Genomic DNA, 16266 nt, shown 5'->3' with positions numbered 1-16266 from the left:
GGAGCATGCCATTAATTCATAAAAGATATACTCTTAAAAGATATAATTTTTATGTTTAATAATAAATGCAAAGCACTTAAGCATCATACTTTACTAACATGATTAAAACTATCTTATTAACAACTACTGAGAATTTACCTGCAAAAGAAGTTCTTCTTCCAGACGATCAGTACTATTAATTCTTTCAATCGAGTTGTTTGAACCACTGTATTCAAAAATAGCTCCTTGTACGTTGATTTCTTTTTTGGACATACTTACAACAAAATTCCCATTCAAAAGAAAATTCCCTTGAGTGTCTGATAATGCTGTAAAAGGAGAGTACTCATGAAATAGCAAAACCAGTCAATGGTACAGAAGCATTTTTAACTTTTACAATCCACATCCTTTTTTTGAAATTAGAGAATATAAACATAAGTTAATATGGAGGAAATAAACTTTATTTTACTGTAAAGTGGTATCTAAGCCATATGCAGGGAAACTTCAGCACATCAGCCAAAGACATGAAAATAAATTCACCCCATAATTTTTCCTTCCGAGAAGGTCATGTTCCACAAGGTGTGCAGCTCTGGGAGAGACACACAAGAAGTGGGAAAACAGAAAGAAGTCATGCACGGGCCTGCAGACAGATCAGCTAAATCAATCCTGGTCATCCATGGTGAGGAAAGAAAGGGCAGCCAGACCGCTGCGGCATTCCGTTAATGCTTATCTTGGAAAAAATGTACAAAGCTTCAACACTCTAGCGTCAACGTCCTAAAAGGCCATGCCTCTCCACTCCTCTCTCTGTAAACATCTGGATCTTCTTCATGGCAAGGCGTTCATCACTGCTCACGCATACGTGAGTGACTGCTGCTTTTCAGAATCCTCTGACCTTCCTCTCTGTTCTTACCCCTTCTTATTCTCTCTTTTTCCCCAATGACAGGTATTAATATCAGCCTATCAAATATGTATCCATATGTCTATCTATATACTAATATTTACATATGTATATAATAGAGTAACAATATGTATTCACGATTTGTACTTTTTATTTATTTTTATTTATTTTTTATTTATTTTTTGTTGTTGTTACTTTTTAAACGCAAAAAGTACATGGTGTCCACAGTGATGTGGTAGTAAAAAGACCACAGAATTTGGTATTAGAACAACTGGTTTAAATTCAAGTTGTTCCAATTAATTACTATGTGATCTTGGATAAACTACTTGCTTCCTAATTGCATAACAGGAATAATAAAAATTCTTACCTCACAGGCTTTTAATCGGAATCAAATTTGGAAAGTGTTTGTAAAAGTGTATAAACTGTAAAAAAGCACTGTGCTTTTTTTTTAACTTTCAAGAGGATATATGATATTTTAAATTTTGCACTAATAAAAACTCCATATTAATAAAATATATTTTTGCTGCTTTACTTCTCAGTGGAATAACTGTTTTGGAAAACATTTGTTTGGTCTTCCAGGGAACCCCACCCAAAGCATACAAATTACCTATGATTAAACTTAATACTACACACCTCAAAGCAACCATGAAGAGATTACTGCCAAAGACATTTGGTGTTCCTGTGTCTGTATGGACTATGGTGATTGTCTTTATACATTACACTGAATTCAATGAAGAACAAATAAAGTCCCACATTTATCCTATAAAATGAAAATCTGGACATTATCAGAAGTGGATAGGCCTATTTAAAGGACTACCAGTTACATTAAAACTAAGGGAAATAAAACTTTACTGAGAAAAATTGTATACATTTCATTATTTTTAGTTACCAAAGCAAATTTCATAAATATAAATATTTTACAAGTCCTTTCTAATGTCTTCACATGTTTATTTTGCTCACTCCAATTTAGATTTTGATATTTCCATTAGTAGTTCTTTTACAAAGTATAGTGATACTTTATTGGTGAACATTTCCAATTTTTAAACTTGGGCAGAACCCAAATATCTATATTTGGATCCTAAGACAGACATATTAAATTATCTACAATATGGTAGCATATATCTATGTATATGCAAAAGAAAAAGAATTGCAACTAAATGTAAAACGTTAAAACATTTACATTTGATTTTCTTTGGGAAATTTTTGCATTTTTTATAGAGGTGAAATTGACATAACATAGAATTAACCATTTTAAACTGAAGAATTTGATAGCACTTAGTACATTCACAATGTTGTATAACCACCACCTCTACTTAGTTCTAAAACTTTTTCATCATCCCAAAAGGAAAACCTACATCTATTCAGCAGTCGTTCTCTTTACAATTGACTCTATAATGCCAAATATAATTCTTGAGATAAGCTGTTCATTATATATTCAGATTTCAAGTTAGAAGAGTTGATTACTTGGGCCAATATTTCACATTTCATTAATGTGAAGCAGGTACTTTCTCATTATCAGCTTTGCATCACCAGTTTGGTGAATTACGAATTAGTCAATATTAAGGTATTTATCAGACACAAAGAAAAGGTTTGTAAAGCATTCTTTTCATCTCTGGGCCTAAATGAAATTCTTTAAGCCTAAAAGCTAATTTCCAAAAATAAACAACTGAAATTTATACTCTAGAATTAGCTAAAGGACAATATACTATAACTATACTCATTAACATCTAAAAATATGAAACCATAGTTCTTTCTGCCTTTCTGTAACATAAGAGCTTTGTAAAAGTTGTATTTAAAGACTTTTGCTACATGGTAAAGACATTTAAGAAAATTCTTTAAAATATTTAACCCCAAAGAGGTCTATAATTAACTTTAGATAAAGATAGAAGGATAGAGGATTTTATTCTAAATACACACACAACTTTAACTGAATATAACCTCTGGTTTTCTAAAACACCCTCATGGGAGAAAAAGTTTAATTTACTTTCCAGAATTTAGTTAAGGATTTTTAAGATAGGATATGGTGTGTAGCTCAAAAAGAAATCACGCATAGGGAGTCAGATGACTTAAGCTCAGTGTGAATTGAAATTGCACGTTTGTTCAAGGGGCTCTTCTTGCCTTCCAAGAATTTACAGCACCCACAGACCTCTGTGAAATTGCACACGAACCACATACTGGCTGCTGTTTAACTAAAAATGTTTACCCAGGTAATTGTCATCTTCTGGTTTTCCAGAATAGCTGTGCTGAAGAATATCAATGTTTGTTGCTCCTGGGGGAATCTTTACAACGACATTATAACCTGCAATAGAAGTTTACACATGTTAATTTTCACAAAAAGCAGAATGGCCAGGAGGCTAGTACCGCTGAAAGAAAAACCTGAATAGCATAGCAGACTTAATTTCATCTTATCTTTGAAAGATGATATCGTGCTTATTCTTTTTGAATCAGTGCCTTATATAAATTACTAAGGATTAAGAAAAAGTGGTTGTTGTCTAGAAATACACAGTCTGGGATTCTTAAAGTACATTTCTTAATTACTCTTACTTCTAAAATTCTGAATATAGAATAAGAATGAAACTAGTATTTTAGCTCCTGAACTATTTAGTACACATATTCATTTTAAAATTTGACCAATACTTTTACATCTTATACTTCCTAATGAGGAAAAAAATTCTAAATGCTATTCACAAGTCTAGGAGATATAAAAATAGTTGGTCATTGCTATATGTGTACACAGACTCAGTGAACAGCAAAATAATGAAAGTTAAAGAGAAACATTTTTCTTAAGCTTTTAGGTTCTAGTGTAAGCAAGAATCCCTATAGTTACCCCCCAAATTTTACATTATTTTGTAAAGTCTACTAACAAATTGTCAAGAGAAAAGTAAAAAGTTTACTCAAGAGAAATGAAAATGTTTCTGTTTTATGAAACCGAATTCAACAACACTGGCACTTCTCAAAAGATGAGGAAACACTATATCAAATATACATTAAACAAGAAGCAACGTTTCTCCTGCACTAAAACCACTCATGTCACAGTTTTCCGAATACTCTCAGGTTTTAAGTCAACAATTAATTTTGCTCTAGTGATATTATTCTAAGTTTTTCCTTTCCCTTTTTAGGATTTTCCTCTTCTATTTAATACATAAAAGGAGTTAAAATTTTTCATATGTACTGACTTGATAAATATAGAATGAACTTAAGAAAAGGAAGTTTTCAAAGAGCTTACGTTTGAAACCTTGATATGAAATTACCTTGCATGTTTTTAGAGCAGCCTCATTTATTTATATCTCTTTAAGATATCACATTTAAACGTAAAGTGATAAATGATCTGATGATTCTGTATACACTATATGCATATTGGGTGTAGGTTATAAGCCTACAAAAATAATTTTGACTCATGATTTTTTCACTATAAAATATCCCTACCAGCTCCACTATTTTATGTCTTTGCTATTTTTTCAAGAAAGCGTTCCTAGGCATTGCAAATGTGACAAAATGAAGGCTACCACCAGGGGGCAGTAATGTGACAAACGCTATTCAGACCCTGCACATGAGTTTAAGATCTTTTTCCGTCTGCAAACTGATTAAGTCATAGTACAATTTTGTCAAGGTTAAATATATGATCATAATTTGGTGCATGTGGTTTTACACAGAAAAAAAAAAGTTTTTCAGTGAATACAGACCAGACTTTGATAAATGTGTGCCATTGGTTACAAAAGGGGATCAAATATTTACGGCTCCCGTGAAATAATGAATCATAATAACTAGAAAAATAATGTCAAATTATCTAGTAACTCAGATTCATAAGCACGACCAGAGTATGAAATGTACTATGCTTTTCATATAGATAAAAATATAAATTGTGTTTTAAATTATACTGCTTTAACTGAATTCTTACTAACTTAAACAACTATGTTCAAAAATATGTGAATACAATTTAAAGCTGAACAATAAAGCTGTAATAAAAAATACATTTTTATTTTGCAAGGAAAGTTTTAAAAGGCTGCTTTTTATTACCATAAAAAGTTTTCTCAGAAAATTTAATGGAAAATGTCTGACATATTGTTTTCTCATAATTTTGAAGAAAAATGAAACCGTGGCCAAACATCAATTATATCTGTAATCCAGATACTTCCCGAAAAATCAAATGTAACACTAATTCCAGATTAGCACTGAAGTTAATGGTTTCATCCTTCACCTTCAATCAGTTTCAATATATCATCAATATGAAACACAGTAGATAGGCCAGGTCACGCACAAAAAAATGTGGTTCAAATGATTAAAAATAATTGAAAGCGAATTTCCTGGAAAAATTATAAATAAATACAATACAAATTACAGGAAGAGCAGTAAAAACATTTCTTTAACTGGGGGACTATTCACACACCATTGTCAAGCTGCACCACATTTACTCTAATAAATGCACCTAACAAATTTTTAAGGATCAGATTTGTCTTAAAGCAGGTTATTCATTAATTAATTAATGTATTCATTAATTCAATGATACATCTGGTATAAGATTTAATTAATCATTATGAACTAAGGTACAGAATAGACAAAACAATAACGAGCCATTACTATTATTCCTTCATTATATACTCCATTATATACTCCATTATACCCAAAGAGAAAATTAGAAAGGACTGCACAGCTCACCATAATGGGCACTGTTGAAGGCACCTGCCATTGTCCTGCATGAGGAGTTATCCCCACCACACACTCCACATCTGTCTCTCCTGGCCTTGGAATTTAATACGTGATCACAGCCAGCTTGCTTCAAAATACAATAATTACAATGAACGTCATAAAAAGGACTAATGAAAAGCATGGTGCTTTATAAACAAAGTTCTTTTCAAAAATATTCTTTCAATTAATAGGAGATTCAATACACAGGGTTTTTTCAGAATACTGATCTTGTTTGTACACCAGTATTTTCACACATCTGTTCACATGGTTGAAAAAGCAATGTTTTTTAAAGGGTCATCCACATACTTCCTGCATCAAAATCACATGGCGTGGGATTTAAAAAGACAGATTCCCAGATTTTCTGAATTAAAATCCTTGGAGGTAAAAACCTAGGAATCCAAATTGTAACAAACACTGACAGTGATTCCCACATCCGTCATTTGAAAATCACTCTTTAAAGTCACGTAATTCAAAAGGGACAAAAAGTAACACATTACAATAACTCCAAAAAGATGTCTTTCATGATTCACGTTTTTCACTCATGACCTTAGAACTCTGGGAATTAAATGAGCACTTTTGAGAGAAACAACTTACTTCTTTAAAATTAATACCTAGCATAATAAACAGTGATTATGAAAAAGAATGAATAAATAAATAAAGGTGAAAGTATACATGGTTTGTTCTAGGGCTTTGAAAGAACAAGTGCAGCTCTTCTCCACACAGATGGTGTCCTCTGCATACATTGCAGTAACGTTTAGTTCTTTGGAATATTCCTTTAAATTTAGTGATCAGGAAAGTAAGAAAAATTCATAAGCCTCATGACTTTTTACTCACAAGGCAAATATTTCGAAAATTTCATCCAGATATTTTCTGAAAGTAACATGAATCTTTATGTTCAGATACTTGTCATATTTTTTCATGGTATTTGACTCTCTGCTGTTAATTTAAATAAAACCAGTTTTTAAGGCCATCAAGTACCCTTTTTCTAGTATTTAATCTATTCCCAAAGTGTAATTTAAGTTTCTCTGAACATCTCATTAGCCCTTTGGGTGCGAGGCCTTTCTCACCTAGGTAACTGGTAATAGATGTTTGGTTATAGGGAGAAGAAATTGGTCCTATTAAGTTCCACTTAATGAAAGGAATGAGTTCACAAGATGACATTTGTATTCTTTAGACAGCATTCACTATCCTAGTTCTCAAACTCACCATCCATTTTTAAGATCACCATCTGCAACTTGCATTCTTTGATTCAGGGGCTCATCTGCTCTCACCTAAAATCCTGCTAAATGGCCTACCTAACTCCAATTTCCTGACAATCCAGTACATTCTGAAGATTCTGACATGCAAATCGAATCACATCTCTTGCTTAACTCTAAATCCTTGTATTTCCAAGAACTTCAGGAAAAAATTTCATATAACCACCATCAGCTGGTAGCTACCTCTACCCCTGGCCCCTTACTTCTTCATCTTTCTAAACCTACTTACCCTGATAATTAGCTCCAGACTCACACCCTCCAAGAGCATTCCCCAAATCCTTTACCCACTTCCCCACAGAACAAGACACTCCTCCTACATCATCCCCATGCCACCTTGCAGATGAGCCCATAGCACTGCATTCTAATTGTGTGTGTGCCTATCTCCCCCACAAATCTGTGTCCACATTGGCGGTAGGTGCTCTGTTCCATTCTTTCATCTTGGTGACTAGAACGGTATGTGACATCTAGCAGGTATTCGGTAAAAGTTTGCTGAACGTCTGTAAGAAGTAAGAGAATGGAGAGAGGGAGGGAGGATATCACTGCTTCTAACACTGAGGGGAAAAATGTCACCACAGAAGGGTCATGTTCGAAGTAGCAAAAGGACTTTACCACCCTTGGGTCCTAATACATTCTATCTTTTTAGGAAGCTGACCTCATCTTTCATCTTGATTTTAAGTGCCATAGGCAAAACAAAATCATCAAACTCATCTTACTGCTTCATGAGTCACTCCTAATGCTGGAGAATGGCCTAGGAATAGGCAGCCCGGTAGCAACCAAGGATGCTGCGCTGAATTCGCAAGAACGTATCTGAAGTCATAGCAGCAGTATTTGGTTAGAGTTATAGAAGGAAAATAGTATTTTGAAAGTCATTTTAAATGTAGTAAGTTTACTTACCCGACACAGACCTTGAACACAGATGTCATTTGTTTCAGTTCCACAAGGAGTACCATCGGCAACCCTGTCCTTCAACTGGTAGAAGTTAGTGGTTCCAGCCACACGACAATACAGTTTACAACGATCTTTCATGGCAACTGTAAGAAAAAGTCCAATTCTGGGTGTACGATAACACAGCTATGTGTTCCTATGTCTCAAAAATGTTTACATTAAAAAAAAATTCTAATTACTTACTCCCACTATATTTTGGAAGCCACCTCACATTAGGGGACAGACCATGGATGTTGAAATGTTTACCATCAAAATCAGAGCACTGCTTCTCACGAAAGTCCTGCTTGCCTTTTGGACATGGATCAGTGTTACATGATCGAAATTTCATCCTGCGGCCCACACAGTACTTTCCTCCGTTTCTTGGCCTAGTCAAATTCATTACATTGTAAAGCACATCAGTACAAGATTATTTCTGCCATTTACTTCTAAAACTCTTCCATTCCTTTCCAGGATCTGGAAAACCACGGATGTCCCACTCACACTTTTCGTTTTTAACAGAAGTATGTAACGTGGTTGTGAAGCAATTCTGTGGTTAATGAAACTGTAGAAAATATATTTTAACATAGACACTGTGGCCTGGAGGGCAGAAATGATGTCTTATTCACGACTAGATTAACTAACAAGGAGCTAAGTAATGATGGGGATTTGTTTTAAAACCTCAAAAAAGGGTTTCTTCATTTTGGAGGTGTGGGGACACACAGAGTGAGCCAAAGATGATCAGAAAGGAAGATGATAACATGTTAAATTTTAAAAGAAGTATATATGCCTCTTTGCTGTGTATATCCTACTTATCACTCAGTTCAAAGAGTTTCATGGTATCCATCTATAGCCATCTATCGCTATATCAACTTATGCTGGAACATAAAAACTATTTTGTCGGTGTTTTTCTTTTAATATGAAGACTTTCAGCATAATTTAGCTTTTCAAAAATTCAAATAAACTAAGTCGGATTTTATTCAAAGTACGTCACATTTCTGCATTAAAAAGTCTTCATATATATAACATATAACAACAGAAACATTATTTTTAAATTTTTATGGAATCCCTAAGTTGTTTTAAATAGTTTGGTGAGCAGGACCTATGCTTCAGTTCTTATTCAAACTAAAGACACTGAAGCATCTATAACAGGAAAAGAAGAGAAAGAAAATATGACATGACAGATTACACCAAACAGTAAAAATACGGTAACAAAACGACATATTTCATCCAGGAAAGCCAAAACATAGTCGAAAGGGGCCAGGATCTTCCAACAGAAGCACAGTAAAAGCAAAACTGCCATTATATCACCATCATTATTGACAACTATTCCTGAAATTTACACCAGATCCAAAAAGAAAGAAAATGGCTTGGTCTTGATTCAAATTCTCAAGACTATTTTAATTTACTTTTTTGTTTAAGGTCTGAATCTACCAAGATATAAAGTAACATGGCTTAAAGTACTCCAGAAGTTTTCTGAATCTCAGAAACTTACAGACTGACCTCCAGTTTTAGAAGTGAATGAAATTGACGTTTACTTTCTGGTGCCTTGAGATAATCTTAATTTACAGTGACATAAAAAGGACATACTCGGGCCGATTACAGAGCCTGGTTGTGCTTTTGATTCCACCTCCACATGTTCTTGAACAAGAACTGTAAGGTCCCCACGGTCCCCAATCGCCATCTACAGGACGTGTGTCCATTTCTTTGTTTACACATAGCCCATGGTGGCAATGCTATAAAAATAAAACAAAAAGAAATGATTCATGCATTATCTCATTAGGACATCGTAGTAATAACAACAATAGCACAGAGATCAGTAGAAAAATAGGTATACAATTTTAAGCAAAATGTTATCAATTCAGAAATGAGATTACACGTGACACCACTCTGTGAATATTTCCTGAGTATCTACTGAGTAACTGTAAAAAGATCGACAGAATGCAAAAATGAATAGGAAATTTACCTTGCCTATGAGATCTATAGTCTCATTGGAGAGGGAAGACCTACACATATGGGGAAAACTTAAATAGTATAATGAAAAATATTTTTGAAAAAGCAGCAAACAAATATTTGTTAACGTGGTATTTGTCCACGCTTCTATTTTTATGCAAAGATATCTATCACTCTCCCATGCCTTAAGCTAACTTTCGGCTCTATCTCATTCAAAGTCTCAAAGACCACTTCGTTCCTTGCTTTCATCAAGAAAGCAGAAATGTACAAAAGAATCTGCCCAAAATCTCCCACCATCCCTTCTACCCACCCAAAAGCATCTGTGCCCAGTACCCAACCTTCCTGCCAATTAGTATACATGAAAAATCCAAAGTCGATCCCTCCACTGTGCCCCTCATCTCATCTCTTCTCGCTACTCCAAACACCACTCCAGCAATTCTCCCATCTCTCCTACATCATCACTGCTCCAGGCACTACTACATGAAAGCTAATCAAAACACGGTCCATGCACGGATGCCAGGCTTTGAACTAGTCACTGTCAGTAGGGAGAAGAGGTATACAGAAGTTGAGAGTAAGCGTTCAGAAACTTTCAGAAGATTTTGACAGAGTAATTTCGTTTATTAAAGTTAATAATTTTAAAATTAGCTTATATTAGTTGTATTTTTAACTGTGCTAAAATACACATAACAAAATTTACTCTCAACCATTTTCAAGTGTACAGTTCAGTGGGATAAAGAACATTCACATTGGTGCGCAACCATCGCCATCTATAAACAGAACTCTTCTCCAAACTGAAACTCTGGACCCATTAAACAGTAACTCCCCATCCTCCCCTCCTCCCAGACCCTGGCAACCACCATTCTACTCTGTTTCTATGAATGTGACTGCTCTGTATATCTCACATAATTGAAATCGCACAGTATTTGTCTTTCTAGGATGGGCTTATTTCACTTAGCATAATGTCCTCAAGGTTAATCCATGTTGTAGCATGTGTCAGGACTTCCTTCCTTTGAAGACTGAATAATACTGCATTGTACGTATATATCACATTTTCGTTATCCAATCATCCGCTGATGGACACTTGTGTTGCTCCCATCTCTTGGCTATTGTGAATAATGCAACTCTGAATACGGGTGTGTGAATATCTCTCAGAGACCGTGTTTTCAATTCTTTTGGATATATACCCAGAAGTGTTTGTGTTGGGTCATCTATTTCTATTTTTAATCTTTTTGAAGAACCACCATTTTGTTTTCCACAGAAAAAAACTGGCTTACACTTTGAATGTCTTTTATCATTCATTTTTATCATTTTGTGCAAGAGTATGTTTATAAATGACCAGAACTGTTTAAAAGAGAAGACTGGTCCTTTATGAGAGATAGTTTGAGAAGCACTCCACTCATGCTCTTTAACTTCCAAACATACTCTTGTTTCTCCCACTTTAACAACAACAACGAATTTTTCTTAGATCTCGTTTTCTTCACCAGTTATTGACCTGTTTTTCCTTGAAAGAGATGTCTACGTTTATTGTCTAACTCTCTCTGTCTATTCTCTCTCATCATTCCACCGTCCATGAACCTGCTCATGTGTACATCACCAATGGCCTCCAGGACACTATGATGAATGGCCAGTTCTCAGTCTCTGCCTTCATTGATTTATGTGACACAGTATGTGACACAGCTGATCATTCTTCTTCTTTGATACATTTTTTCTTCTCTTGGTTTCCAGGGCTTGGCACACTCTTGGTTTTCTTTTCTCTTTAATGATTTCTCTTTTGCAGTTTCTTTTGCTATTTCTTCTTCTTTTTGACCTCTTAATGTCCCCAGGCTCAGATTGTAGTCCTTTATTCTTCTTTATTGACAGTCATTCTCAGTCCAGATCTCTCTCCTGAACTCCAGACTCCATAGACAGCTGCTTCCTCATCTTCATTTCAATGTCTAGTAGCCACTTTAACTATAGCACATCAACACTGAACTCTTGCCTTGGCCCCTCAAAATCTGCTGAGTTGACTCATTTGATCAGCTAAAAACCTAGTCATCTTATCTCTTCTTCCTCTAACATGCCATATCTAACACATTAGCAAATGCTCTAGTTCCTTCAAAACCATACACAAAGTTGAGTTTTAATCATCACCTGGTTTCAGCCACCTGCATCTCTCATCTCCATTATTTCAACAGCTCCCTGAGTACATCTCCTCCGTTTCTACTCTTGGCCCTTACAGTTTAGCCTCAACAGTTCTCAGAATGGTCATGATCCTTTTTTAACTTAGTTTAAAAATTAAGTCAAATTAGGTGACTTCTCTGCTCAAATCCTTCAATTATCTCACTCTGAGTTATACAACATTCTCACAATGGCCTGCAAGTTTTTCCAGTAACTTCCCATACATCTCTCTCTCTCTCTTCACTCCACTCCAGCCAAAATGTCTTCCTTGCTCTTCCTTGAATACTCCAGCAGTACTCCAGACTTAGGAGTTTGGCCATTCCCTTTTCCTGGAGCTCACTCCCCTGGGATGTCCTCAAAGCTAACTCCCTCACTTCCTTTAAAACAGCTCATGGGCTTCCCTGGTGGCGCAGTGGTTGAGAGCCCACCTGCCGATGCAGGGGACATGGGTTCATGCCCCGGTCCGGGAGGATTCCACATGCTGCGGAGCGGCTGGGCCCGTGAGCCATGGCCGCTGGGCCTGCGCGTCCGGAGCCTGTGCTCCACAACGGGAGAGGCCACAACAGTTAGAGGCCCGCGTATCGCAAAAATAATAAATAAATAAAATAAAATGAAGTCCCTTTAAAAAAAAACAAAACAAAAAAACAGCTCATTAGGCAACTTCCCATAAGATCGACCTTGACCACCATAGTTTAAAATGCAATCTGCCCTCTCCTACCACACAACTTCAATCTTTCCTCTGCTCTATTTCTCTCATTCATGGTACTATTATATTGTTTGTAATACTCCAGTCTTCACTAGAATACAAGCTCCAGGGGGGACAAGGATCTTTTCTCTTTTGTTCACTGATGTATCCTGAGTGCCTAGAATAGTATCTGACATGTAGTAGGTCCTTGATACATTTTTGTTGAATGAATTAATCCTATAACCAAGATTATTAGCAGAAAAAAATGCTTTGTGCCCTCCATTGGAACAAATCATTCAATATGAGAAAGCCATTATAAAAGTGAACAAAAACAAACTCTCAGAATAGAATATACTATGTGCATATAAATTTTGTGGGCATCTTCCAGAAACATTTAAAGATTCCTTGCATGTTCCTTATTTATTTATGTATTTCTGAGAGATCAAAGCATGAAAAAGAATGTTATACTATTCACCATGTAGTAAAATTAACTCATCATCAGGTGGGTTCAGCATGTCTTCATGCAAACAGATTTACTACCAAAAGCATTTAACAGATATCTCACACATAAGATAGTCATAAGATAAAGGAACTAGAGGAGAGTGTTAAGGTCAAATTATAGAATATTTGTTTAAATTTTCCTTTAATAACAGGTCCATTTAATACTGAAAATGGCTAATGCATAGGGGCTCACTGTTTTTAATTGATTTTTTTTAAAAGGGAATTTATACCTATCATGATCCACATTTTATCCCAAATGCCACCTCTACCTTTAATCTACATGGGCTTTATAGTAGGTTTCAGTATCTCATCATATTTACCTGAATTCCAGCAAACCCATGCCCGCCACACCGTATCACCGGGGGAATATTTAAGTGGCTAATAAGCAAATGAAAAGATGCTCAAAATTGATGATAATCAGGATAAGGCAAGTTAAAGTTACAATGAAATTCTATTTTGCACCCATCTAGAATGGCTGAAGTTTTGTTAAGGCTAACACTATCAAAAATTGGCAAGGAATGCAAAGCAACTCAAACTTTCATATTTACATTGCTTGGTAGGTCTAAAATGGTTCACATACTTTGGAAAATTGTTTGGTACTTTCTTATGAAGTTAAACACACACCTACCCTATGACCCAGGAATTCTACTCTAGGTATTTACTCAAGAGAAATGCAACATATGTCCACAAGAAGACTTATACAAGGATGCTCACAGCAGCTTTATTCATAAAAGCCAAAAACTGGTAATGACCCAAATATCCATCAACAGGAAAATGGTAAACAAATTACGGTGCAGCTGAATTACACTTCAACATAAAGGAATGAAGTACGGATGCACACAACAATTTGAGTGAAACTCCAAAACATTATGTTGAGAAAAAGCAGCTTGACCCACTTGCTCCTTGCCAAGACAGACTATACTGTATAGTTTCATTTACTTAAAATCAAGAACACACAGGAGATGGGGCAAAGATGGTAGACCCTGAGCTCATCTCCTCCCATGGGCACACAAAAATTGCAACTATTTACAGAGCACCTATCAATGAGAATGACCTGAAGACTAGCAGAAAAGATCTATAACTACAGATATAAAGAAGGAACCACAACGAGATGGGTAGGAGAGAACATAGTATAGTTAAGACCCACACCCCTGGGTAGGCAACCCACAATCGAGAGGATAATTACAATTGCAGAGGTTCTCCCCAAGAACCCAGCGGTCCAAAACCCACATCAGGCTCTCCGGACTGGGAGTCCTACACTGGGCAGACGAGCCCCACAATGTCTGGCTTTGAAGGCCAGCAAGGCTTACTTGCAGGAGAGGCAGAGGGCTGTAGGAAACAGAGACTCCACTCTTAAAAAGGCACACAAAAAAATCTCATATGCTCCAAGACCCAGGGAAGAAGCAGGAATTTGAAAGAAGCCTGGGTCAGACCCACTTGCTGATCTTGGAGAGCCTCCCAGAGAGGGAGAAAGCAACTGGGACTCACCCTGGAAACAGAGACTCTGGCAGAAGACATTTTAGGGAGCTCATCCTACCACAAGGACACTGGTACTGGCAAGCACCATTTTTAATCCTCCTGCTAGCTTATTAGCATCAGGACCTGGCCCCACTCACCAGCCTGCTGGCACCAGTCCTGGAACGCCCAGCCCCTAGATCCCCAGAGACTTGCAGCTGGCCATCAGACAAAGCTCCACCCACCAGGGGGCAGGAATCAGCCCTGGTACCCCCTGGGCACTGGCCCCGCCACCTGCTGGCCTACATGGACTCTGGGACGAACAGGGCCCTGCAGCCATGGTCCTGGACCAGATTCGGCACACCAATGGACCAGCACTAGCCCTAGGACTTCCTGGGCCGTGGCCCACCTACCAGCAAACTGAACAGCTCTAGGACCCCCAAGCCCCAAAGTTAGAGACCCCAGAACCCAGCTCCACCCACCATGGGCCACCACTAGCCCCGGGACCAGATTTACCCACTAATGGGCAGGTACGAGTGCCTGGACTCCCTGGACCCCACAGACACCATCCCTGGGAAGCACCATGGCCCCACAGCCAGCTGTCCTGGGATCCAGCCCCACCCACCAGTGAGCTAGCACCAGGACCAAGCCTCTCCTAACCATGCAGCCAGCCACACCAGGACCCAGCCATACCCACAAGTGGCCAGCAGCCTCCGCACAAGGCAGAACCTGGCAACCAACAAGACCAAGATGACTGAAATCATATCAAGCATCTTTTCTGACCACAATCCTATGAGACCTGAAATCAACTACAAGAAAAATATTGTAAAATACACAAATATGTGGAGGCTAAACAACATGCTACTAAACAACCAATGGGTCACTGAAGAAATAAAAAATACCTAGAGACAAATGAAAATAAAAACACAACAATCCAAAATCTATGGAACGTAGCAAATGCAGTTCTAAGGGGAACGTTTGTAACAACACGAGCCTACCTCAGGAAACAAGAAAAATCTCAAGTTAATAACTTAACCTTATACCTAAAGGAACTAGGGTAAAAAGAACAAACAAAATTCAATGTTAGTAGAAGGAAAGAAATCATAAAGGCCAGAGAAGAAATTAATAAAATAGTTACAAAAAAATAATAGAAAAGATCAATGAAACTAAGAGCTGGTTCTTTGAAAAGATAAACAAAATTGATTTATTCAGACCCATCAAGAAAAAAAAGAGAAAGGGCTAAAATCAATAAAATCAGAAATGAAATAGGAGAAGTTACAACTGACACCACAGAAACACAAGGGATCCTAAGAAATTACTATAAATGATTATATGCCAATAAAATGGACAACTTAGAAGAAATAGACAAATTCCTAGAAATATACAATCTCTCAAGACTAAATCCCAGGAAGAAAAAGAAAATATAAAAACACCAGCACATGAAGTTCACTAGTAATGAAATTGAATCAGTAATTTAAAAAACTCCCAACTAATGAAAGTCCAGGGCCAAAGGGCTTCACAAGTGAATTCTACCAAACATTTAGAGAAGAGTTAACACTTACTCTTCTCACACTATTCCAAAAAATTACAGAGGAAGGAATGCTTCCGAATTCATTCTACAAGGCCAGCATCACATTGATACCAAAACCAGACAAAGATGTCACAAAAAAAGAAAATTACAGACCAGTATCACTGATGAACATAGATGCAAAAATCTTCAACAAAATATTAGCAAACTGAATTCCACAATACATTAAAAGGATCATACACCATGATCA

At 36.6% G+C, this 16266-nt stretch overlaps 1 protein-coding gene across 2 annotated transcripts in view; it reads right to left on the bottom strand.

Moving 5' to 3' along the window:
• The window catches only part of ADAMTS20 (ADAM metallopeptidase with thrombospondin type 1 motif 20), a 195643-nt gene that overhangs the window by 88340 nt on the left and 91037 nt on the right, over window positions 1–16266 (bottom strand). For both annotated transcript variants that reach the window (XM_060166513.1, XM_060166514.1), the window contains exons 12-17: window positions 9328–9473; window positions 7945–8126; window positions 7711–7847; window positions 5531–5648; window positions 3078–3173; window positions 139–305 (exon numbers count right to left, since the gene is read on the bottom strand). In XM_060166513.1, the coding sequence (XP_060022496.1) occupies window positions 139–305; window positions 3078–3173; window positions 5531–5648; window positions 7711–7847; window positions 7945–8126; window positions 9328–9473 (846 nt within the window). The remainder of the gene's footprint in view (window positions 1–138; window positions 306–3077; window positions 3174–5530; window positions 5649–7710; window positions 7848–7944; window positions 8127–9327; window positions 9474–16266) is intronic.

Source organism: Lagenorhynchus albirostris, chromosome 11 (genome assembly GCF_949774975.1).
Source record: "Lagenorhynchus albirostris chromosome 11, mLagAlb1.1, whole genome shotgun sequence".
Lineage (NCBI taxonomy): Eukaryota > Metazoa > Chordata > Mammalia > Artiodactyla > Delphinidae > Lagenorhynchus > Lagenorhynchus albirostris.
This window is presented reverse-complemented; position numbering and strand designations above follow the sequence as displayed.